Consider the following 27,687-nt stretch of genomic DNA (forward strand, 5'->3'; position numbering starts at 1 on the left):
TTCTTGGAGCTTTGCATTATAAAGAGATGATCCATATTTTAGATAGTGTTACCGATCAGTGTATTTCTTTTGTGGCTCTTGAGCAATGAGATGCTTAAAATGACTGCTTCACACTGCTACACACTTTGTCAAGATACCAGAGGGTTCAGAACCAGAACGCCTTTTTATTTATTTATTTTTTCAAAATGTCATCCTAAATATTTTAGTATCTCAATTTCTGTACAACGTGACGGATTTATTGTGACCATGTGGAGTTGTATGGGTAATGGATGTTTTTTTTCTTGCCCAAGCATCAGCTGAAAAAAATTATTTCCAAGGTAAACGCAAACCAGCAGACTGCAGTCTGTTTTCTACTGATTTGATGATCCATTTAAAGTGAAATTGGCTACCTCTTCTTTGTTGGTGTGTTATAGATTTACCATTGTGTTGAACTATCATCATCAGTCCTAGATGAGGCTCTTTATAGAATATCTCTGTGTAGAATAGTTTAATGTGAACTGTTGTGTTTTTCGAAAGGTGCAATAAAGCTATCTTGCACTAGCTTGTATTAGCTAGTGTGCTTTGTGTAATCGTTTTACAGTTTCCACATAGTGTTGGATAAAAATGCTCAAACAGGAGCTTTTACACTGAGCTGCATAAGCGCCGTATATAAGCATCCAGTTCTGATGAAATTCTGTGTTATTGGGCAGTTATTAGTTTACTTGCTACAATCGTGTTAGAGCGGATTTCATATTTTCCAGTTTCAGAAATTACATTAGGCCTTTGAACCATCATTCTAGGTACAGGACCATGATTTGATCCTTCTCACGTCAGTGTGGACTGTCATTGTGGGAAAGCTTGAAACTTGAAAAAAATCTGGGGACTGTAATTTTACACACCTTCTCCTTTCTTTATTGAGCTCGTGGCCAATACATAGTGGCTGCTTTGCACAATACCACAGATATTCTGCCCATCCTGACCTTCCCTGCTCAATACAATCTTGTAGCCTCAACCTTCGAACCTCTCCTGTTTTCCCCATGTTTTTAGAGCAGTTATATGATGCTGCCTTTGTGCGACCCACCTCCTTGTGTTGAAGAGAACATTTTCACCTCGGTGAAATCTGTATTTTTCCTCCAGTGTCAAACCCAAATAAAACAACTTGTGAAAGAAGAAGAAGCTCTGCTTGCGACTGAAAAGAAATGCAATAAATAACACCGTTGCTCAGCCAGTTTGACGGCCTTTTAGTCTGATTTGACCTAAAGCTTATGGTGAGTATATGAAAAATATTGCTGTGTGAGGCATTTAATTGACTTGTGCTGCTGGTGATTTTGTAATGATTCCATAGTTACTTGTCAACACAGTTGTCTATGTTAAAATACTCCAAGTGAAAGGTTTTCAGAGCAAAAGGCATGAAACTAGTGTTTAATGATATTTAATTCATATATAGTTTAGATATACAGGCTGGGACAAGTTGCTACCCTGTGAGTATTCTGCATCCCTGCTTCACGGTTAGGTTTGTCAGTGGCAAAAATGCTCAGCACAAGACTTCAAAGATTACATTTTCTAGCCAGTGATTGATATCATGGTGAGTATGTCCATATGCAGTCTGTGGCTGAGTAACAGGCTCTTGTTGAATAATGTGCAGCATTTAGATGCTTTTTCATGAGAAAGAAAAGTTTCTACTTCTACCTTATGCACAGAATTCAAAGTTACTCTGACAAACTGCAGGCACTTTTTGCTTTTGGTGGATGCAACTAGCTGACAGAGCTGATAAAATACTTCTAAAAACTCAAGAGCAGCTATTTGTACATTTTGGACGTTTGGGTAGGATTTTCCTATCATAATAAAGGACAGCATTCTCATGGCTAAGCCTCTTATTACAAGTGCTCATTTAAATGTGTATGTGCTAAAGGAAGCGCTCCTTATAATGTCATGTAAAGCTTCTTGTTACTCCATAACATTTTCTGTTCCCATGTCTTAGAGTTCTTACATCTGCAGCTGAATGGCATAACCTTTTGCCGCTACAAGAAAGATGCTTGATACATCCTTGGTAAAGCATAAAAAAAAAAAAAAAGTAGAACGTGAGCGCAAAGACAAAACTGCTTAGAAAAGTGACTAAATGATGCTACCGGAAGGAAAGGATCAAGTGTTCCACAGGGCATCAGAATCAAAGCCCTCTTTTCTCTCCTCTGCATAGTGAGAGGGGAGGTGTGAGCTGTAATTAAGTCGAAGCAAAAGACAGTGCGACTATCTCTGAGGAGCACTGATCTCTTTCATAAAGAGGCTCTCATCGCTGTGGTTGCTATTATGTCAGTTTAGCATATTGTTTGTGTGTGCAAATGAGTGTATCTGTGGATTTTTTTTTATCATGTGCTATTGTTACAACAGCTTTTTTGGGGGGCTTGTATATTTTCCTTAACGATTTAACAGTTGTTGTTTTTTTTAGCACAGCAGCATTTCCGCATATTTGTGATCATTTTAACCTGACAATGGTGCCAGGTGTTTTTTGATCTGTAATCAAGGCTGAATTATTTGGCCTAGATTCAACAGAGTCCTGGAAGTGCCCTACTCAAATCCTCCTATTCATGATTCCTTCTGGCATTAGTAACACATACACATTGTACAAAAGGGATAGGGCTGGTAATTGTTTGAAATTATTTCCAATACAATACACATTAACTTGTCAGAAATATGAATTTGATTGGCCAGTAAAAAACACAATGCATCACACAAATGTATTAGTAATGGGTGCATTTCCATCTAGCTTGTAGCTTGTTCGAGTTAGCATTTAAGCTAGCATAATGTAACCCTGGCAATAAAAAGGCAACTTGGTGTTGAGTTTCATCATGACAAACCAAATCTCCTTCCAGTTCTCTCCAAAAATCAAATGCCTTGCTGGTGTTGTAGTTGTTATAACTTTGGGCATGTTGAGATTTGTCCAGAAAGCCTTCACTTGTGTAGTTGGGTGTAGTGTTCTAAATAATTCCTTTGGCTAATATTAGCTAACTTTACCACAGTTGCGAAAACAGATGATCTGCTAGCTACCCCATTTAGCTACATTGTGGCTACATTGTGCTACATTTCCTCTGTACACCACCACAGTGGATTGTAAATCAAGCAATCAATTTGAGATTCAAGTACATGCTTTCAGCTTTATTTCAAAGAGCTTTAAGGCAATTTTGCAGGAACTGTTTAAAAATTACAGCCATTTTTATACATGTCAGTGATTAGTGGGCTTCTTTGATTAATGTCAAGTGGTGCTGTGCTCTTTTGACGCTACAAGGGTGGCGGAGAATTGAGGATTGGGAGGGAGCATATCCTATCACACCCTCTGAATGTCCATGGAAATTATAAACAGGACAAAAAAACTGACATAGCTTACAGGTCAGAAAAATTGAACCAATGCAGAAGTGCCTTAAATCTGATTTCTAATTGAAGGAATCAGGCAATAGCAGTGGTTGCAAAAAGAGGTGTTATCGAAGTCCATTTAAAAACACATTTCTGACTTTACCTCTTTAAATCCTTCCCAGCTGAATTTATGAGCTCTGTGAATTTATGAACTCTTGTGTCACATTGAATAAAAAAATCTGCTTTTTTTGTCACAAAGTACTTACACACAATAATGTCATAATATTCATTGTTGACTCTGACTTTTTGCTAACAGTTTTACTAGTGTGGGCCGCACAGTAAATATTGCTTATACTTAAGAAAAGGGTTTGAATTCTTAATATTTCCTCCTCCACTGATCACCTTAATGAACTGTAAAAGTAATCTGTGAAAATGCTGGTGCAGAAGTTTTTTTTGTAAGGTCTTCAATTTTTAAGGAGCGTCAACACTCTTTGGACCTGATATGCGAAATTACTTGTGGGAGCATACTGTTTGTATAAATGGAAAGAGGTGTGCTCAGGTGTATTGTCTAGCCATGTGCCTATTGGGACAGAGATGGCAGAGAGCCTGTGCAGTGCGGGCCCTGTTTTAGTAATTGGGGTCAGGGCCCTGCAGCTGCTTGTAGAGCCCACGGGACGATCTGCAGCAGTGGCATTGGGGCCTGTGGATCTCTGAAGAGAGAGGAGGAGGAGGGGGGAGTTGTCATCTAAATCCCTGCATTTCTTCGCTTGGTATTCTGGGCACATTTCCTTTTCTACTTTATTTTTCTTTTTTGGGTACAGTGTTTAATAAATAAATAAATAGTAAAAAAAAAAAAAATCCTGCTATTGTGGCCAACCACCCGCTGTGATTAGCAGGCCTGGGCGCATAAAATATTCTGCAGCCAGTATTAAAAAAAGCAACCTGCCAAAAAATAATCTTCCAAATCAGTGCTGGTGCAGTAGAAATCTTTGTTCATTTGTCGTTTCACATGACTGAGTTCACCCTCCTCAAAACCGGTGCGAGTGTTTATTTTTATCATTTGATTGTATGGAAATCAACATCGGAGCCGTCGGGCGGTTGGCTGTTGTAACATCGTGCACCATCTTGTGTAAATAAATCTATGCATGTGATGACATAAGTGCAAACAGCATTCAGCGGATAGATGCAGGCTATGTTTGCAGCCACTGCAGTTGAAGTCTTAAAGATTAGATGGGTTTGATTCTCAAGTGGAGCCACGCCTTCTCTGAACAGTGTTACATTCTTACCATTGATTAAAATGCACCTTCTAATTGGCGTGGAAGAATCCAAGCACAAAGCAGGAACACATCACTAATACACAGATATGTAAAGCATTCAACGAATGCATTTAGGTCGCTCTTTAAATGAATATTCTTGGTGCGGGGCACGAAAAAGATTTGACATTACCACTTAAAGCAGCTTTACACTCGAAGGGGAAACAGTGTCTCCTCCAGCGCTCCAGATTAAATTTTCATATGTAACAGTAGATGAGAGTATGTGTCATTTTCCTCCCTTTCTCCATCAGTTTAAACAAGCCAGCGCTGTAATGCAGGTGCTGAAGTATAAGCCCTCCGTCTTCTTAATTAGCGCGATTTGAGCCTCATCGGACAAGGTCTGTTTTTATTCATCAACCTCTATTCATGCAACCCTCTCCTCATGTCATCTCTAACAATGGCATTAACAGACTAAGCAGTTCCGATAGGTTTTAGGGCGCAGCTTCAGATTGCAGGAGATGGAGTTCTGTAACTGATGTCTCTGTGGAGAGTGTGGAGGAGAAGGACGGATTAAATAAGAAATGAAAGGAGTGCCTGGCCTAATGAAAAGTATCTGCTTTGTCCACAGTCTGTGCTTTGTCACTCTCTTCTCCTAAATAAACTGTTGGCAGAAAATTTATACAGCTTCTCCATGCTGACAAAGGATGTTGTATATCTCCCAGCCACAACCGTTTCTCCCTCTCTATCTATCTGTTTTTCTAGTCGGTTGTTGGTGCATCATGGGGCCATTCCTTTAATCTCGCAGTGCACGGGCCGTTTCGTCTGTGCTGCAGTGTCAGTTCAGGTTAGAGTGATTCGGTGGAGTGAACGGTGGAAACATTATTCTTCTTTTTCTGCCCAGGAATTTAGCCAAATTTAAAGCACATTAGGTAATCAATGTCCTTTATCAACCTTTAACAGGAGCTGCAGTTCTTTTGTGCAAATCACTGAGCTGTGTGTATCAACAGCTCCTTCAGTCCTTGCAGGCAGACTATTCTTACTTTGTGCTATGGGGTTCAAAAAAATAGCCATTACCTTCTCAAAGATATTAGATGATCTAAGAAAGCCTTGGCTTCTCTGTGTTGCAGTTAGTGACCGGACCCATCATGGACCAGCAATGAAACAATTTCACACAACAGCATATGCCCTGCAGTGCCAATCTTGCCATCCGCTCCCAACCCAAGCAGGAAAAGTGCAGCACTCAGTTAGAGGGAAATTAGATTTTTGCCATTCATTGCTTTGCTCATCGTGACTTCAGTCCAGTGCTGTGAGTCATAATATGTTAGGTTGGAAGAAGAACTTTAGCAAAATATGGATGATGAAGTGCTTAAGAAATGTGGACGCGGCATCGAAGAGACATGGGTGGTCCTCATTTAATGGAGACTTCTGGCCTGGTTTGTCTCAGGCTGGGCAGCCATATCACCATTACCAGATAATTTGCTCTACATTTACTGTCTTGTAAAGGTCACAAGAGCGCAGCGGTTTAGCTCATCAGTCATAACGTGATTGGATGCCACTAGTCGATGCCTCCATCATGATAAATGATGATAAATGCACCTGTAGCTTCCTCAAGTATATTTTGATTGATCTCTTCTCTCATATGCAGCTTTATACAGCTTTGTGCTCTAAAGAAGTCACCCACTTGATTCTGCCACATGTATGCTTTTAGTTAATATACATTGACACACCCTTAGTGACTTATTTGCATGTCAATACAGCTACACAAGTCTTTAGATCTGTTAGGGGGTGGAAAGGCAAAGAAAAATGATTTCACTGTGTTGTATTTGTGTGATTTGCCTTTTAATTCTTTATTAGATTACTTGAAAACCATAAATGGCAGTGATAAGTCAGTCATCATCAACTTCGTCATCGTTATAGTGATGATAATGGGCCCTGTACACTCTACGAATTAAGTGTCTGTGAAGTTTCTCAGTCATCCAGGTCATCGTAGTCAAAGGAGCTTGCAAAGAAAAGCGTCTGGACTTCTTTAAGTTGCTTGAAGACGTTTCACCTCTCATCCGAGAAGCTTCTTCAGTTCTAAGGGTCAAATGGTGGAGAGTCCCAGATATGAACCTAGTGGGAGAGACCCACCACAGAGGGACAAAAGGACCCCCTGATGATGGCTCAGGCGATTAGAGGATCATCAGGGGGTCCTTTTGTCCCTCTGTGGTGGGTCTCTCCCACTAGGTTCATATCTGGGACTCTCCACCATTTGACCTTAGAACTGAAGAAGCTTCTCGGATGAGAGGTGAAACGTCTTCAAGCAACTTAAAGAAGTCCAGAGGCTTTTCTTTGCAAGCTCCTTTCTCTACGAATTAAGGGAATACTTTTTTGACAGTTTTTTTTAACTCTGCATTTGGTCAGGGACAGTGTCACTACAGCCTACAGAGACTGCACAAATAGTTCTACTCCCGCAGGATGGCTCATCAATATTTGCCATTGCCAGAAGCAGGACCGGTATCTGCTCCTTTGTGCAAGGAGGAACATGCTGAGCACTGCCAGAGCCCTACAAATGTACCTCCAGCAGGCACTAGTGTGACTCTAATGGGCCTCTAATGGGCCCTGTGCTCAGTGCCAGGCACCAGGGCAACATATTTGCTACAGAATTAGCTGGTCCACCACTGGTGCCCTGTGCTTTTCACATATGTGAGTATGTTCACCCTGAACACATGCGACAGACGTGAAAGTGTCTGGAGAAGTTGTTGAGAATGTTGACCGGTTTGGCTGTAGGTCAGTGGTGGTATTCATGGAGGGACACACAGACATTTATAGGAGCCCCCATGCTGTTTTGGTCTCTGTGATGCTGCCAGGTTGCAGCTCAGACTGTCCAGGAGGTCAGTGATGCCATGGTCCAGATCATCACCCACGATGTCACTGCTTTCTTAAGGTTTTGAAAAAGGAGTGATGAGCTTAAGCTCAATCTGTCTGAGAAACGAACATAGATACCAAGTAATGAGTGCTTTATTATCCTTTTTGACTTTAACAGGGACCTTGATTGCAAAATGAATAAAATGTTGTATTCAGTAACACTTACAACAAGTGATTGAGACATTAAACACATCAGGAAAGTGTTTGCTGAGATCATAAATCAGTGGAGCCAGAGGGTTTGTTTTGTTATAGAAAATCTCACTTGTTGCAACCAGAATAGGCACTGCTGGCTGTAGGTGCTTTAATACACTAATGCATTGGCTTGACTTTTGTGGCCTGAAAGCTGCATCCATCATAATAAGTTAATGTTTAGCCATATAATCTATGTTCCATATTTATTATACGTAGGTACCACAGTCAGGAAATGTGGAAAAGTAGCTATGTGGTTACATTTTTTTCACTCCATATTCTCTAATCAAACTCAGTTCTTTCTCATTTGTCCTCCGTATTAGTTTCCTGAGGACAAATGTGCTACATCAGTGGGCTTGCAAGACTGATCCATTATTTTTCTTTTCAGTAGGAGGAACAGATGTCTTTGAAAAATGTATGGTGTTTTTAGAATTTTGGACTTGTCCAATTATATGGAGACTGACGGGTCTAACCACAAAAATTATAATATGTATGCAGAAGGACTTTATGCCAGTGGTCATACAGTATTAACTAAATGTTGTAGCTGCATTTTGTTGCAGCTACAAATTGCCAAAAAAGTAAAGTGTAAATTTTTCAATCAACAATTTAGAAACATAAAATAAAATCTTAAAAACAAAATGCTAACTCATCTGAATCTTAACACTTGGGGCCCTGAATGCGTTCAACATTCAACACATCACACAGCAATGAACTCGCAAAGCTGTAAATGACTCATTGTCATGGAATTAAAGATTATCTTAATACCAGGACTGTAACGTGCAACTTTTCATCTAGACACAGGAGAATAAGGTGGGACCGATTGGTGGATTTCATATAGTTTATGCTTGAGAAAACATGCTGGGACAAGTTGACCTGAAGATATACAAGACACCAAATGCATACTTCTACGTGATCATTTAACTGTCGTAATTAATATTCCATGTTTCAAACACAAGATCGTCAGGTTTATAGTTTTTTAATATTGCTCTACTTGTGGCTTTCTGAGATGCAATCTCTTCAAGCTCCGCTGTCAGACTTTTGAACTTCGACACTCAGAAGTATTTGTCAGGCAGTTCAATTTCAAGGTCTCCTTTAAATACAGGCATACAGTGACATCTCTAACAAGGATGGGTCATCATCCAGAGGTATGTCAGCGAAACACATGCAGTTTAAATTCCAATGGTGGCACTTTGAAAACAACTAAAACTGTGACTGTGTCCTCTTTGAACTCTCTCAGGGAGGGGACGTGCAAGAGCTTGCCTCTCTGTACATCTTTGGTGAACACTGTCAACTTATGCTCAAACGCTAACACATCTTTCAGCATCTGCAGAGCTATTTTTCCTTTTCTCCGGAGACGTTTGTTCTGTGTGTTCGGTGTGTTTAGATAACTCCTCATGTCCACTGTGAAGCTTGTTTTTTTTTCAGACAAGTTGGATCCCTTAGTTGCTGGTTGTTGATGCATGTAGGTCAGTGCTTTGCTATGCATAAAAGTTTTGAGCTGTCTAGACAGCTACTAGACTTAATGTGCAGCAGCAGATCTGAATACATATTGTTGGGCCATCTAGGAATGGGCACAACTGATGGTGGTGTAAACCATTATTTTATTCACAATCTGGATGATGAGGCTCATCACCTCCACACTCTGGACGGGATGTTTGCACACACAGGGCTTCTTGGTGTAAGACACAATGAAACGTGAGCAGTTTTTGAGCCAGTGACTTCTGCAATAAAGCAATAAACCCTTCTGTGTTCCTTTATAGTGGCTGCCCCATCTGCAGCTATTGACACCATGTGGCTGGTGTTTATTCCTTTGGCTTTTAAACAGCCTCACAAATGTCCTCTCCCCATACATCCGCTGCACATCATAGTTCACATCTTTGCACAGCAGTGCTGTCTGTTCAGTATCATTCAGGTCCATTGACTCATCACAGGCAAATGCAGTGTGCTTGTTCTGGAAATTTCTCACCATCACTCCAGCTAGCAGCATTGTTTTCCACTGCCATCTTTTTTTTTCTTGGATTTGAAACCCATAGCTGGACAGCTATTTAGCCCATGTTTACGGCTATAATACACAATTTAGTTGACCATTTAGGTTACACATTTTTACAACTGCAGGAAAAAATCATTTCTAAAAAATCCCGTCCGTATTGATATTCTTATAATTTATTTGTCGAACTCAAAGGAAGTCACAAGAGATACGCCAAAGAGCTGCGTATTCACGACCCCTGGATTGAGACATAAGAATTTTTTTTAAGTGGGATCACTTGTTAATTTAATTCTGTTTTCAAAAAGGTTGAATGTGCATGTGGGTGGGTGTGTGCTCAGGCTGTTATGCACTGAAACTATTGTCGTCATTTAAGTATAAAAAACCTTGGTTAAAGTGAATTTATATGCTGCCCTTGCTAGATTTTTATTTATTTAAGCTGGTAAATCTTCCTGGTAAAGTGTACTGAGTGTACAAAAATCCCAGAAACTGTTGAATTTACAAATACAGATTTGATCATTACCGTTCTGGACATAAAATGAAACCATTTTGTTCTCTGAGCCATTTGTCATAATTAAATTATTCACTCTCAAATTCTGGCCAAAAACAGGTCGCAGTGACCTTAATCTTTGACCATCCTTGAGCGCAAGAGGACAATTGTGCCAAATGTAATTATATCCCTTCCAAGCATTGTCTGATAAATCATATTTACAAAAAGTAGGATGGAAAGGGCTGACACAGAGGTACAAAAACACTCAAAGGCAACAAAACAAAGAGGAAAAAAGAAGAAATAGCACAAAAAATATCTTTATTGTTAATGTGTTTTATTCCCCCTAGCTTTTTAGTGTTTTAAAACTGGCACAAAGGTTGTTCTTTTCCCAGGTAATATTGAATGTCATGGGCTGACTGTGTAAAACAGCCAACACAGTTCGATTCTAAAACAATGCTTTCTTTCTGGATTGTGTCTCTCACACACTTCATTTCCCCTTTACTATAGTAACACCAGTTTATTGGAGAATACCATGTGTATATGTGAAATATTCTAGTTAAAGGTATCATGCAGTGTTTCTAATTACCAGCTTTATTATCAAATGTTTAGTTTTCTTTGGCTCATGCACAAGAATGGACGTTACAGCATGCAGGTAGCATTAATAAAAATCTGGCATTGCTAGTGTGTAAAAAGACATCACGTTACAGAAAAGCTGAGAAAAAAAAGCAGCTCCAAGTGAACAATTCATGATATTTAACATTTAATAAGACGACACAGAAACAAAGTTCTATGAAAAGGTATAACAGATTTACACATATTGGGTGCCATGTTCTTTGGCATTGTTGTCAGAAACCTATGTCGATCAAACAGCTGACAAAGATGATTGTGTGTCTGTCATACTGTGTGCTTTCGTTTTCTTTGGCCCTCTCTTGCACTGCCTCCAATCTTCCTCGTTGAGGCCTGTGAGAATGCAGTTGCAGTGCTTGTAAGAGTCTCCTGCTGGATGAGTATTGATGAGCTGTATTGCCCCTGTCCCCCCACTAAACTTGTCAGGTCTGATACATTGCCTACAAATGCTTAAATGGAAGTGGCAGAGCAGTGGCATAGCTTGATCTGATAGTTTTGAATGATCAGAATGATTGTTTTGGTCAGGCTGAACTAGTCCAGATGACAACAATAGCGGATCCTTTTTTTCAGTTTCAGTTCCTTGAAACTGAAAAAAGAGCAGCAATTCAGTTAATCTGGAAAGACGGAGGCAACAGTGTTGTTTTAATGGGGGTTTCAGTTCTATTTAAAGTTCATGTTCTTCAAACGAGCAGTGAAGGGCAATCTCACAGTTTGGCAGCCATCCATACTAGCTGGGATTTATGTTGGTGAGAAAAAGTCGCCACTCTGCCCTGTGCTGTGTAATCACTGTTATCCATGTAAGAGTAATTGCAAATGAATGTCCTTGTTAAATCTGTATATAGATGATTTAAGTCTGAGAACTGCACAGCTTGGAACAGTGTGATCAATCGAAAACCTTCCACATTTCAGATTTTTTTGATTACCTCTTGGCGTTTTATACCGTACGGCATCTGAGATGAAGAAACGTCTTGTTTTCCATGAATCCTCTTGTTCTACATGCTGTGCACCACATCTGATTTGTTCTCATTATCCTCACCCCTCTTTGGCTTTGCTCTTTCCCTCTCCTCTTTCAGTTTGAGGGCTCTTCACCCAGCTCACGTTTTCTGTCTCGCCCCTCTAATTTATTTCTCCCTCTCCAGGATAAATACTGTGTAAGAGGCTTGTGTTTTCCTCCCGCTCCATCACAACGTATTTATGATGGGCCTGCTGTGTGGGCTATTAGTCAGGGTCGTGTGTTCACTGTAGAAGTGTGCTAAGTTGGACAGTCATACCCGGGGTCCTTCACAGCCACTCTGATTTGCACCTTCCTCCATTAATCTCGCTACACTGCCTCTCCTAGCTGTCTCACTGCAACTCAGAGCTCAACTCAGAGTTATGCGCCTCCTGTTACTTCCTGACATTAACCCTACACATGCCTGCTAATTCAGTTAACACTTTCTGTGGATGCTAAAAGCATAGTAAATCCAAAACACATTATTCGTCTTTTAGGGTAGCCATTGCCCCAAAAGAGTGTCCTATTTGCTACCTTATTGCTCTGATTAAAAAGTTTCTCATTCACCTCCATAGAGATGCTGGCAGAACCTTCAAGTACTGAAAGAAAAGATGCAAATAAAACAGGAAAAGAGGGTGTGATTTTGACCCCCTTATCTGCAACAATGGCCAGAATGACAAAGTCATTCAGTTATCAGTCATGCTGATAATTTTACCCCAATGTTTTCTAATTAAGAGCTAGATTTGACAAACCAAAATTTTAGATCAAGTTTTATGGGTGCATCAGTTTTCAAATCATTTAGATTATTTCATGTTATTTCATGTAAAGGAAAAAATATCTGTCACTCCTACCATACAACTCCCCACTGTCTCACTGTCCTCATTCCAACCTGTGTCTTGCTGCTGGGGGATTCCCATGATGCATTGAGTGTTTCTTCTTCAGTCACCTTTCTCACTCACTATGTGTTAATAGACCTCTCTGCATTGAATCATACTTGTTATTAATCTCTGGCTCTCTTCCACAGCATTTCTTTTATCCTGTCTTCCTTCTCTCACCCCAACCGGTCACGGCAGATGGCCCCGCCCCTCCCTGAGCCTGGTTCTGCCGGAGGTTTCTTCCTGTTAAAAGGGAGTTTTTCCTTCCCACTGTCGCCAAAGTTCTTGCTCATAGGGAGTCATATGATTATTGTGTTTTTCTCTGTATGGTAAATGGTAAATGGCCTGTATTTGTATAGCGCTTTACTAGTCCCTAAGGACCCCAAAGCGCTTTACACATCCAGTCATCCACCCATTCACACACTGGTGATGGCAAGCTACGTTGTAGCCACAGCCACCCTGGGGCGCACTGACAGAGGCGAGGCTGCCGACACTGGCATCACCGGGCCCTCTGACTACCACCAGTAGGCAATGGGTGAAGTGTCTTGCCCAAGGACACAACGACCGAGACTGTCCAAGCCGGGGCTCGAACCGGCAACCTTCCGATTACAAGGCGAACTCCCAAATCTTGAGCCATGTTGTTGTGATTTGGCGCCGTATAAATAAAATTGAATTGAACTGAATACATGTCCTGCCCCAGCCTCACATACGGCACGAGAAAGTCATGGCACCCATTCACGTACCTTCTCTAGAGCCACAAAGACACAGTGAACCTTCTTCTGACCTTCTCTATACTTCCCCAACCCTCTCAAATCAATCTGTAGTACTCCCTTGGCATGAAGCCACACTGCTGCTCACTGATCGTCATCTCTTTTCTCAGCCTAGCTTCAACAACCCTTTCGCATATCTTCATGTTATGGCTCATCAGCTTTATCCCCGTGCAGTTGCTACAGCTCTGCACATCGCCCTTTCTCTTTAAAACTGGTGCCAATACACTTCTACTCCATTCCTCTCCAAGACTGTGTTAAACAGTCTGGTCAGAAACTTCACTGCTCGCTCTCCTGCACGTCTCTATACCTCCACAGATTTGTCATCTGAGGTGACTGCCTTTCCACCCAAACTTGCTACACATCTTGTCCAGCTCTCTACCTAGCAAATCAAAACAAGACCTATTTTTCCATTAGTGTCCAGTGCAAAAGTGACAAAAAACCTTAAAGTATGCAGTATGACAGACATACAACCATCTTTGTCAGCTGTTTAATCAACATGATGATAATACCAAAAAACACAGCACCCAGTGTCTAGAAGTCTATTTTCAGGATAGAAAAAAGTGTGAATTTCCTTCTTTCGTTTACCATAAGCCTTTCCCTTAGCCAGCATCTTGGAGGCAAAGAAGTGACAATCTTCATTCTGCACTGACATCACTTTGCAGTCTCCTATCTAAGACGAGTTAAGGTTTCGCCACTATTATATGTCACTATATGTTCTTCTCTCTTCTTAAAGTATGTGTTCATTATATCAACTGTTTTTTGCAAATTTCACTACCATCTGTCCGTATGTATTTCTCTCCTTAAAACCTCCTTAAAACCATGCCTTCTTGTCACCTGTGTTCCCTTCACCTACATGCCAATTAAAGTCTGCTCGAATCACCAATCACATTCCCCCTGGGGACACCCAGAGGTTCCCCTACTTCAGCTTACTCCAGAACTCACTCTTTCTTCTGACTGCCAACCTGTGGTATGACTGAAAACTTTGGACATCCCCCCTTCAATTTCCACCTTCAAAGTTATGATGTTGACACTCCTCACCTCCACAACACAATTTACATATTCTTCCTTCAAGTTACAAGTTTCTTCCTCACCATCAAATAAGCCAGCTCTCTGCCTTTACTGGTCATAGTCCCAACATCCATACAGTTAATGCAGCTTATTACCTTGATTGTACAACCTCAATTCCAATAAATTTAGGACGGCATGTAAAACATAAATAAAAATCAGTTTCAATCTATATTCAATTAAATACACTACAAAGACAAGATATCTAATGTTCAAACTGATAAATGTTATTGTTGTTTTGCAAACTTTCACTCATTTTGAATTTGATGCCTGTAGCATGTTCCAAAAAAGCTGGGACGGGGGCATATTTACCACTGTGCTATATCTCCTTTCCTTTTAACAACACTCAATAAGTGTTTGGAAACTCAGGACACTAATTGTTGAAGCTGTGTAGGTGGAATTCTTTCCCATTCTTGCTTGATCTACAACTTCAGTTGCTCAACAGTCCGGGGCCTCCATTGTCATATTTTGCACCTCTGATGTCTCCTTCCTCAATGAGCTCAACAACTTTTATGCTCGTTTTGAGCGAGGGAACCCCACAACCACAACCAAAGCAGACATGACGCCAGACCACCAACCTCTGACTCTCTCCCCCACCGATGTAGGAGCGGTGCTGAGCAGGATCAATGTCCACAAGGCTGCAGGCCCTGATGGCATCCCCGGGCGTGTTCTCAGAGCGTGTTCTGGGGAGCTTGCAGGAGTGCTCACAGACATATTCAATCTGTCCTTGTCCCACGCTGCGGTACCGGCCTGCTTCAAATCCACCTCCATCGTCCCGATACCCAAAAACTCCAACCCATCTTGCCTCAATGATTACCGCCCAGTAGCACTCACCCCCATCATCACTAAGTGCTTAGAGCAGCTGGTCCTAGCACACTTCAAATCCTGTCTCCCCCCCACCCTGGACCCCCACCAATTCGCATACCGCCAGAACAGGAGCACAGAGGATGCAGTCTCCATCGCACTGCACTCTGTCCTCTCACACCTGGACAACAACAACACCTACGCCAGAATGCTGTTCAGCGTTCAATACAATCCACCCCTCACAACTCATCAGGAAACTGACAGACATGGGCATCAGTTCCCTCATCTGCAAATGGTTACTGGACTTCCTGACCAACCGCCCCCAACATGTCCGGCTGGATAACCACTGCTCATCTACAATCACGATGAACACCGGTGTACCACAAGGCTGTGTGATGAGCCCTTTCCTCTACTCCCTCTTCACCCACGACTGCAGACCTGCTGATGATTCCAACACCATCATTAAGTTTGCAGATGACACCACGGTGATTGGCCTCATCAGTGACAACGATGAGGCCGCCTACAGGGAGGAGGTGGATTGTCTGGCTGAGTGGTGCGACACAAACAACCTGCTGCTTAACACCGAGAAGACCAAGGAGCTCATCGTGGACTACAGGAGGAATGCTGACCCACATCCACCCATCCACATTAAGGGGACGGCTGTGGAGCGTGTGAGCAGCTTCAAGTTCCTGGGAGTCCACATCTCCGAGGATCTCACCTGGACGACCAACTGCTCCAAGCTGGTCAAGAAGGCTCACCAGCGCCTCTTCTTCTTGAGGACTCTGAGGAAGAACCACCTGTCCTCAGACATCCTGGTGAACTTCTATCGCTGCACCATCGAGAGCATCCTGACCAACTGTATAACAGTCTGGTATGGGAACTGCTCTGCCTCGGACCGGAAGGCGTTGCAGAGGGTCGTGAAAACTGCCCAGCGCATCGCCGGAGCACCACTTCCTGCCATAAAAGACATCTACAGGAAGCGGTGTCTGAAAAGGGCTGGGAAAATCATCAAAGACCCCAGTCACCCATCACCCTCCTGCCCTCTGGGAGGCGCCACAGGAGCCTCCGGACTAAGACCACCAGGTACCGGAACAGCTTCTTCTCCACAGCTGTCAGACTCCTGAACTCTGCCTCCTGACATCTGACCCACGTTAACACATGGACTGGACATACACACACCCACAACCACACACACACACACACACACACACACACACAATGGACAACTGTACCCTCGAACACACAATAATAACATGGACTGAACCACCACTCACAACCACTAGCACTTTATATAGCCTCTGTAGAAACTATCTACACCCTCATTTATCTTAACTGCACTACTGTATAGCTCTGTGTAAATAATCATTCTGTACATTCGATAATCTTTAATCCTACAACTGTTTACAACTTGCATAGTTCCCATTTCTGTATAGCTGTATATCTCAGATTCTGTAAAGTTATTTATTTCATATTCTGTATAGTTTTTCATATTTATATCCTGTTCATAGCCTGTACATAGCTTGTACTCACTACAGCCTGTACATACTTATAGTTATAGAATATTCACAACATACTTCATACCGTGTACATTATAACATACCATAATAGACCCATTTCTGTAATATACTCACATGTCTATATTATTGCTAATATATATTGTAATATATCTATATCACTAAAGCACTTCTGGATGGATGCAAACTGCATTTCGTTGCCCTGTACCTGTGCATGTGCAATGACAATAAAGTTGAATTCTATTCTATTCTATTCTATTCTATTCTATATTGCGCCACACATTTTCAATGGGAGATAGGTCTGCACTACTGGCAGGCCATTTTAGTACCCACAATCTTTTACTATGAAGCCACTTTGTTGTAACACATGCAGAATATGGCTTTGCATTGTACTGCTGAGGGGACAAGCAGGGCTGTCCCTGAAAAAGACGTCGCTTGGATGGCAGCATATGTTGCTCCAAAACCTGTATGTACCGTTCAGCATGTATGTGCCTTCACAGATGTGCAAGTTACCAATGCCATGGGCACTAACACACCCCATACCATCACAGATGCTGGCTTTTAAACTTTGCTGTAATAACAATCTGCAATCAATCTGCAAACAATCTGGTCCTTTTCCTCTTTTGTCTGGAAGACACAAGGTCCATGATTTCCAAAAACAATTTGAAATATGGACTCGTGAGACCACAGCACACTTTTCAGTCAGTCCATCTCAGATGAGCTCGGGCCCCATCCTTGCTTGTGAACGACTGGGCCATTTGGGGATGATTCTTTTATACCCAATCATGGCAAACTATTTCCAATCAAAATTTTCACCAGTGGAATGTTGAAAACAGGTGTTTTTTGAACATTCCTCAACTTTCTCAGTCTTGTGCTGCCTTGTCCCAGCTTTATTTTTTGGAACGTGTTGCAGGCATCAAATTCAAAATGAGAGATATATTTTCCTTGTAGTGTATTTAATTGAATATAGGTTGAAAACAAAGAAGAACAGATGTAAAAGTAAAATATGAATTTTCGATAACGTGTCAGTAAAAAAGGTGTAAAAATAGAGCTTAACTCAGATTGAAGACGTCATCACATACTTTTAAAAAATGACTTCACAATTGACAAAAAAAAATATGAAACACACTTTAATAAATCATTTAAAAGTAGAATATTGAAAATTCATCACATCTGGCCCCTTTTCACTGACTAGCCAAGGGAATCACATTTACACAGATCACACACGAGACAAGAGACTAGCAAAATAAATCAGGAAACTAAACATGGGAGCATCTAACACAGAAAGGCAAAACAGACACACAAGGACAAGAAAATTGAAGCTCAGGTAATAAACTTTAAAGAATAACTATAATTACAAATTCTGATAGCAAACACAGTCAAAAATGAGAATAAAATCATGGAAAACATATCAGGAAATGAAGCTACAATAAATGACAAAAACAAAGAAAAAACTAAGCAGATAATAAGAGATTTTATTTTATTTTATTTTACCACCTGTTTGGTGGTTCTAGCATAAATAAATACACACCCCAAAATTCACTGTTTGATGAATAAAATCTTTATTTTTTTTTTACATTTTTTCTAGTATTAAAACCCAGTGAACTGAATACTAATCATCTTGTTACAATGCAATGTTTTTCTACTAACATTTGGGACATGGTATTCATTGTTGCTGAGCAGCCTCCTCCCTCAAGACAATCATCTCAACAAAATGCCTCAGGTACAACTTATCTCACTTCTGTTGCCAGGTTAAGAGCACAAGCCCTTTAGATCAGGGGAGTTTGGAGGCCAGGTTAACAGGATACACTGTAACAAGTCAAATCCGCGGAGGCCCCACTCGCAACGCAAAGGATCTGCTGCCAATTAAACTGGTGCTAGACAGGTGTCCACAGGTCAGAACGTTTTTGGGCAGCACAAGGTGAACCTTCCCTGGCTGCTTGTTGTGAATATTCAACGTGATGGCATTGTGATTACTATGTCCTGCTTCTGAAGCAATGCTAAATCATATGAAACCACAGGTGAATTACATATTTTATTTTACTGACATTCTGTGCATATTAGTTTGCTTTACACACACATAATGGCTTACTGTAGGTTATTGCATTCAACCAATGTAAAATAATGACAATGTTTGAAAATCATTACATTAAATAGGTTTTCAAATTTTGAAACAGGTGATACTTTATACTCCTGCTATTGTAAGCAAACCTCATGGTAAGATGAAAAAAAAAAAACATATGGATTTCTTGTGTATTCTTTTGTCACATAAAGCTACAAAAACAGCAGAGTATTAATCCACTACTGAAAACAGTCCCTAGACAAAGTGTACCATTGCCAACATTTGGTAAAAACTACAACGCACGACTGTTTTTCTAAATCGCCACCTAAACAGAAAGAAGCCTGAACATGATATTTATTAACACATTTAAAAACACATAAGAAGGATTACTTTTATTGGAATTCAGGCAAAATCACACCATACAACACTAGGAGGATTTCTCTGAGCATCAGTCTCATACAAAACTAGTAAGAAAACACATTTCATGGCTTGCCAACGTGGGATCTGATGAAACACTGCAATCTATTTAAGCCTGGAGCAAAGGAGCGACTTCAAAATGAACCTCCAGCTTTGGATAATGGATGACTTGATAATTTAAATGTCTGCTTTAATAGGGTTATAACAGTCCATAGTTACGTTGGGTGTCCCTGAATACCTTTTCTAAGGGAAACCCAGACAGATAACATATTCTCTGTTTTGTATCTTTGAACAAGCTCAGGTCGTGTTTACCTCTCCTACCTTTTAAAAAGGCAACTGCCTTATTCTTGCATATTTTATTCATTTTTCCTTTTTATTGTTCTCCCCTTGAGGAGCTTGTCAGATGTGGCAATTCTTCACAAAGTTACCTCAGGGCCCACATCTCTGGGTGTTATTGGTGCTCTGCAAGGTCCTACGTTGCTCTGGGACTGTGCCTAAAAGAGCTGCGCTCACCTCTGATAAGCAATTAGCATTCTAAAGGCTGTTTTTTTTTCTCTCATATTCAAATTATTATTTGTAAAAAGCAGCAATCATGCACTCACTTTGGCCATATTCACCATTGCTGTGATGAACACAAATAATTCCCATTGATGTTACAGCTTCAGCCTGTGGGACATTGACAGATTCATTATAATTTTATTCATTTTTTAAGTAAACATCAAAACAGCCAACGCACCCAGCTAATGCGTGTGTCTGACGTGTGCGGTCCACACACAGACACATCACTATGAATTCAACAGAACGCATGTGGCTTTTCTAATTACATGGGCTCTCCCTCCTGCTGCCAGAGAAGCTCATTTGGGCATTGAGGGAAACGCGTGTGCTAAAAAGTAAAGGAGACTTGGAAGGATGAGCCTTAATGAGGGGAGTCAGTGAAACGTGTCTGATGGTGACGTTTCTTCCTGGAGCTGGAGGGCTTTCAATGAAAAGCAGGCCTCAACTGCAGACCCCGCTCCACTGCCCAGCCCTCTCATCCTCAGATAACCGGGCACGACGCAGCACAACAAGCAGCCCGTACTCAGGAGGCAATTAAGGCTCTGATATGCTTACACACCCGGAAACACTTGCTTGGCTGCAGGCAGAGGGGAAGAAGGCCGGGGCAGTGGGGAAGTTCACTGGTGGTGTGGTGGTGATATTTGTTTGTCAGCAGGAACAGAGAAAACAGCGGTCCAAAATTAGCTGCCTTGCTAGTTTAATGCAACATCCAATACTTCCTCTGACTTCAAAACATATACATTACTACAGAAAACAGATGGAGCTTCTACGCACAAGACAAAAGCAGTATTGAGGGAGCAAGCCAAACGGGATGCTATTAAGCTGAAGCTGGCACAGAGTCAGAGTAGCTCTTTAACACCAGCAGCATGGCTGCCAAGCCTTAATACGATCTGTTAGTGAAGAGGGTCCTGGGACCGCAGTGAGCTCAGGGTGTTTGTAGTTAGACAGAACAGCGTTAGGCCTGTCTTTAAGCCAGGGCCAGACTGAGAAATGGCTATTTCAGAGGATTGGTGACAGGCTGGTGCTGCACCGTATGTCTTATAAATGAGTATCTCTCCTGCATCCCACACCATTATTTCTAAGCTACCCTCTGGCAGCAGGTCCCATGCTACTACTCTCTGGGCAGGTGGAGCTGCACAGATCACACTTTGTTTTTAACCTGAGGAGACTCATTTGAGTCTGTAGAAGCACTGGTTAGATTCATTCCTGCTTTTTCCATTTGTGCTGAATTTGACTGCTCGGGCTGCAGAAACAAGGACCTTGTTGACAAAGTTACCTTAGGAAAGCTGTGGATTATTCCAAGTTAGGTTTTTTGTTATTGCTCCATTTATATGCCCTATTGATTACGATGCCATTATAAATAACGTGGAATTGAAAATTTCAAAACATAACGACATTGCCTGGGCAACTGGGCACAAGCAAACGGCTCAAGGTAGGTCATGAAAAATCAAATTTAGCCCAATTAGCTTTCTCTTTTTTTGAAGCTAAAAGCAAAGGTCATTGCTAGTACCAATTACTTGTAGCACAAGGAAACTGGAAGCGTGCACATCTAAAATCTTTTTTTTATCCTAACGCTCTCTGTTTTATTCTGCTTTCTTGTTTATGTGAATCTTCATACCTGTGCTGCACTCGAGAATTCTTGTTTCTTCATCATTCCTCTACCCCCAAGGAGCCACAGTTAATGATGAAGATCTGAGCAATTACTCAACCATTGTTTCCATATTGGAGACAACCAATGGCTACATAATGAAATGAAATGAAACCAATGCTTTTCTGCAAGTGATTCATCCACGAGTCGACCCACAGAAACAATTCTGATAATTAAGTCATTACATTGGCAGCAAACATTTTCTGGCTTCTCTGTTGTGAGTTTTCTGTCATTTTGAAACTATCTCGCTATTTAGACTGCTATTTGGGTACCACAAGCAATCTCACAGAGTCTCTGGGAAATTGTGATGCCGTTTACTGAATAAAGAATTGATAGAATAATCTAGAGAGAAATAAAAAAGATAATTGTTAGTTGTGACTCTTTATGGCTAACACGCATGTATGATCGCAAATTGGTCCTCCCAAGTCCAGAGTATTCATTTTTACATTTTCTCATGTGCACCTGTGTTTTCTGACCAGTTAAACTAGAACATGTCATTTTTTTGACCCCTCGTTTAACAGCCCGGCTTGTGCCTCTAAAAGCCTGTGGTTTGTGTGATAATGGCACAATGGTAAATGTGACCATTAGATGGCAGCTAGGGTTAGGTCACCTTCACAGGCTGAGAGCTGGGCTTGTTGTCCTCCATCAGCTGAAGAATCCCTTTCGCTGCTGTGGCACTGTTGCCCATTATTTGTGGCTTTGGGTGACCTGTGGCTACTGTGTTATTTTCACACCACAGGGCTAATTGCACCAAATGGTGATAGATTTTGAGGGAAAAGATGAGATAGGCATTTCATGCTGACCGCCTGGTGCCAAGCATTAGCTGCAATTTAGTTTACTGCTGCAGAGCTTCTACAGGAGCTGATGCATTTAGACATTTACAATGGGCCTGTGGTGATATAACTAACAATGGAGACTGTAATGCATTCCTTCACCAGTTTTCTTCTGGTAGCAAGTTGCAAAGGCACATTGCTGATAGCTACGAGTTTCATACTTTTTACTTCCTGTGAAACAGTTTGCTTTTTTTCTGCCCCTTGCTGTAGCTGGCTGCACCTTTGATGAGGACTCGGACCCTGGGCTGTGCGAATATCGACAGGGCCAAGAAGATGACTTTGACTGGCAGCTGATCAGGACCTACAACTGGCCACACCCAACTCCAGATCTTTTGCGAGGTAGGCTTCTGCAGGTGTCAGAGTTAAAGTCATTGACAGCAACACAATTTCCACAAGTCTGTTCACACATTCAGGCGGTGATTTAAAAACATGAACATACTCGTCTTCCCTCACACAGTTCCAACAAACAAACTAAAAACAAAAGAAACACCCTTTTATGCAGTACTTCTCCCAACATGACAGAGAAACGTTTCGTGGACCTTTGGACAATGCAAAAATTCAGGTCTTACAACCGCTGGTGTGTACAGGCAGATTGTTGCAGCAAGCCAAACCTGTTGCAGTCTTCTTATTGACACATGTTGTGTGTTTTAACAGAATTGTAAAACTGTGAATACAACATTTACCGCAGTACAGTGGCATAAATCCAGCTTTAGACTGACCCCAAAAACTCCATTGACAGGCAGGAGTGTAGTTGTGTTAGTGTCTCTGTGTCACTGATCACAATTTTATTGCACACCTGCCGCAGTGGAGCAGCTCAGTCCAGACCAGTTATAGAGTGTGCTCACACTGGGTAGCTCTCATGTGTGAAAAGCAGCAGCTGGAAAAGAACATCTGCTCTACACCGAGTACTTTGAGCTCTTCTAAAAAAGAATTGTATTATTTCTGCTGCAAATATACAGCATACCAATTTGTAAGTGAGCAATGGGCAGAGGAAAGCAGCAGGATGTTTTTGTATACCAGGTTTGAGGTTGGTAGAATTCATTTAGACATCATTGGCGTGGCTTTTTACTACTTAAGGGAAGTGTATTTGTCTTTAGATCCTCTCTAAAGCAATAAGCAATTCAAAGTAGTTCAGCAGAGACAGAAAAGGCTGAAAAGCTGAAAATTGTGTATAAGAAACAAGAAAGAGAAAAGTGTAGCTGACTATAATTAACGGACTAACAATAATATAACAGATAAGAACACAAGTTTACATTTCAACCCAGTTTATAACAGCTGAGTGAGATAGGACACAGTAGGCAGATCTGTCCCAGACCACTGGAGATGTTTCTTAATGCACTTCAGAAGTGTATTTAGGTCCTAAACGGCTTCATAAACCAACAGAAGTATTCTTAAAATTAACAAGCCTAACCCGCTGGAGGTTCCTTTCTGTCATTTTAATGGCAGCTGTCTCCAAAGCCTGGAAGTGCTGACAGTCCATTGCTGGCTTTACTTACTGCCTTACAGCCACAGCGAGCCATGCAGCTTAATAATGCTTTAAACATTTTTTTCTTTTTTGCTTCAGTTTTGCTTCCCAGTTAAACCCTACCTTACGGCAACTTGTTGGTGCAGAAGACCTGCTGATCACAAGGTTTCGTTGAGCGAGGTGGCTTTTTCTTTTACACTTAACCCTTGTGTGGTGTTCGTATTTTTGTTACTCAGCCAGTGTTCATGGGTCTGGTGGACCCGCTAGAGTTTTGGCTTTCCAAATTAACACTATCAAACAATTTTATGTTAAATTACTCAACAGATGTTTCCTTCATCCCAATTACAAGACATATGAACAGCAAACATGGTTAATTTTTTCCCTTTACCTTTGTTAGATCACTGTTAGGTTTGTAGCTTGAACCCATCCGCTGGAACGTTGAAGACAATATAATTACACTGCTAAGCAAGACACAAATAGGCAAAGTTCTTCATGTTACTCGTGCACGGGAGAGACCGGACAGAGCGCCGTCCCTTCGCTTGACCCCAGTCGCTCTCGTCCGTCCTCCCGTAACACTGTCCTTTTATTGAGGTTACATGAATATGCATAGGTTCATTAACATACGACGTCTACATACAAACAAAGAGTACCTTGCCTGTGTGTGTGTGTGTGTGTGTGTGTGTGTGTGTGTGTGTGTGTGTGGACTGCTGATCAAAGGGTCAAACATCCTTGGTCAGGAAGAGGGTAGCCTCCCCCTCACCCTAGATGGTTCATCCTAGATAACACGGTGAGGAAGTCCTGCAGTTCATCTAAACAAAGAGCACTTAGACTAGAACAGACGCAACTACGTTAATCCTACCATAAAATAATAAGACACGGTATGACCTCTCATGCTCCCAAAGTGCTGTCTAATACACACAAAGTTTGCAGACTATCAAGGATCAAAACCTCTACCAATCTACAACTAATTACAAAACTCTAAGCATATATAAGTAAATATTTCTAAGCATAAATGACAATCAACAATACAAATCTAACAATCACATTTATGAATTAATGTCCTTCTCGTTTTTCTTTTATATAAAATGTTATAAATAAATCAGTTATAATCAAGTGGAGTGAGTGGAAAGACACAACACATTTACACGTGAAAAAATAATTAATTGTTTAATTTTTCTTTTGAAAAAAACTGAACACGGGTCTCACAGACCCGAACACCATACAAGGGTTAAATTACTAATAGCTCAGTGTTATAGTTATGAAAAAATCCTCAGGACATTGGTTGCTTTTTCACTCATTTTCAGTTAATCCTAAATTCTTGTAACTGACATTTTTTTGAAGAAAAACTACAAAGCAGATGCAGGTGGTAAGACACAGATGACTTAAACTGCTGATTCAGGGACCAGCCTGAGAACTATTCCTCCAGACCACTTAAAAAATCAGAAAAAATTCGGGTTCTTTGGAGGTAAGGGTATATAAGGGTTCTAATGCAGTGTGGTGTCACATAATAGATCTAATGCGATTGGGTAAAATGGTTAAACAATGTGTTTTAGACACATTCTACATAGTATGTTATCAAAAGTAAAGTCTCATAACCTTCTTAGATTCTATCTTTTTTCTGTTAGAAGCTTTTTCATTTGGATGTTCTGAATATGTGAAAAATCTATGACAAACCCAAACTCTGCCCTTAAACCCGACCCCAGAGGTGCACTGATGTTAAGAGGTAAAATTATTGCTCATCAGTAGGAATGATAATCTGCAGTTCCTTGCAACACTATGTTATATATATCCCAAAGGCTGCTGAGGTAATTAATGAGTATTTGAACCAAGTAGGTGAAAAGCTGCAGGTGATCCCTGCAGGTCTTCCAGCTTCCACTGCCAGTCTCTTATTCACCATTAGCTTAGTCGCTGAAAGATTTCTGGCTTCAGCATGGACGTGCACTCCTCTGGCCTCTCATTAGTCTTATTTTTGGCACACCTCTGTGCCATAAGCCTTGAGAAAAATGTTTGTCTGTGCTGTACACAACCACAAAAAATGTGAAACCATCAAAGTAAAGTGAATCACGGTTGGAAGAATATAGTATATACTAACGAAAAAGGAAATGCTATGAAGGAAATGGCTATAAGTACAGCACCCACATTTAAAACTCCAATCTCATGGAAAAGCATCAATCAACCTACTTAGCTTTGCAGTCTCGTTCTTGATACTTGAGTTATTTATTTTGCAAAACCCAATGCGAGCCCCACAAGGCTCACATTGGGAGGCATTTACCATCTAGCCCAGATACCAAGTTATAAACAGTACTGTTGTTGTGCAAAAACACACAATGCAGAATAACCCACCATTCAGCTATAAAGCTGGCTTGCCACTGCTTTTATGTGCTGTGTTATTTTCCAGATGGTTCATTATACTCTGTGGATGTTCACACTAAAATAATGACATATTTAATGAAAACAAATTTCCCACGAATTAGTTTGAGGCATTCCGTCTTCTGGAGGGGAACTTCAGGTCCAAAACTCAAATCTTAATCCATTTCGGAGCAATCCTGACAGGATAACTCAATGGTTTCTCAACTGGGGAGGGTGTGAAGAAAAGGGAGCTACACTGATGTTGCTGCTAGTTTTATGACAGATATTTTCAAATGTTTTGCCAAAAACAACCACAAGATTTAAGTAAATGTAGTTCTAGAATTGAATAAACAAAATATATATTTTAATGTGTATTTGTCTACAATGTTTATTACTTCAAAGTTATGTTATGTGGCAAATATTGCCAAATATTTTGTATTTACAGACTTTTCAAGCTGTCAGTTTGGTATAAAACAGGTTGCAAAGCTCACATCAAATAGCTAAATCTTCAGCTGCCAAATATCTGGCAGCAGGAGATTTAGCTATTTGATGTGTACGAGGCTTATATCAGAAAGATTTCTTTTTTTTTTTTTTTTTTTTTTTTTTTTTTTCTTAAATGACATCAGAAACAGCAGTATGCGACATTACGTGATGGCAGAGCTTCAGTTCATCCTTTGTCATTTTTTTTTTTTTTTAATAGATAGGACAGGGGGAATGAATGAGAGAAAGAGGGGGAGAGAAAGAAAGAAAACCAAAGGGGAGAAGAGACGGTGAGAAGGGGGGGGAAGAGAGAGAAAAAAAAAAAGAACTCCTGGGTCACCTGTATGGAGAAAAAAAAACAAACAAACAAAAAAAACAAACAGAGGAGACAGCAAACAACAAAGAGCAACATAATAATAGAGAAAACAAAGCACCATCACAATAAACTAGCTAGTCATAGATATCAGTATTTACTAAGTAATAAACGATATTGTGCAGCACGCAAGATAGACAGCGCACAGTGTGCTTTGAGGCAGCAGCCAAGAAAGCTTTAGTCCGCGTCTGTGAATACCCATGTGTGCATACCTGTGTGGATCAGCATGCTTGCATTCCAAAGGTTTCTCCATGTAATGATCTGCTAGGGAGTGTGGGGGGGCCACAGCCCCGTCCTCCAGGGTGTGAAGCGGGTATGGAGGAGATCAAAACTCCAGACATCCAGAGGCCCCCAGAACACAAGAGACCATGGAAGACCAACGGAGGGGCAGCCGCGCCACTGTTCCAGTAAGAGCTGAGGAGAGTCCCAGATGAGGGCTCGCCCAGCAGCCGCGGAGCAGAAGTCAGGGGGAGTTGCAGTGATGCGCCCGTGAGCTCCGCCGGCCCCCAGCTGTGCCTGAGTGACCGAGCCCCAGGCCGAGAGGCCGGGGGCACCCCACCTCCAAAGGGGCCCGAGCGAGCCCCAGGCCCCAGGCCCCGACAAGCGGCCGCCAAGGAGTGAGCCGGTGTGTACCCGGACGCCCACCCCCAGACACAAAGAACCACCAACACACCGACACCTGAGGGAGTCCGCCACCGGCAGGGGAAGT

At 41.3% G+C, this 27,687-nt stretch overlaps 1 protein-coding gene across 3 annotated transcripts in view; it reads left to right on the top strand.

Moving 5' to 3' along the window:
* Positions 1 to 27,687, top strand: part of LOC146644220 (receptor-type tyrosine-protein phosphatase U-like) — a 258,409-nt gene that overhangs the window by 56,009 nt on the left and 174,713 nt on the right. For all 3 annotated transcript variants that reach the window (XM_085397138.1, XM_085397139.1, XM_085397140.1), the window contains exon 2: positions 22,522 to 22,650. In XM_085397138.1, coding sequence (XP_085253264.1) covers positions 22,522 to 22,650 — 129 coding nt within the window. The remainder of the gene's footprint in view (positions 1 to 22,521; positions 22,651 to 27,687) is intronic.

The sequence above is a fragment of the Rhamphochromis longiceps genome, linkage group LG22 (genome assembly GCF_057381845.1).
Source record: "Rhamphochromis longiceps isolate RC_006_pf linkage group LG22, R_longiceps_female_GT1.1, whole genome shotgun sequence".
Classification (NCBI taxonomy): Eukaryota; Metazoa; Chordata; class Actinopteri; order Cichliformes; family Cichlidae; genus Rhamphochromis; species Rhamphochromis longiceps.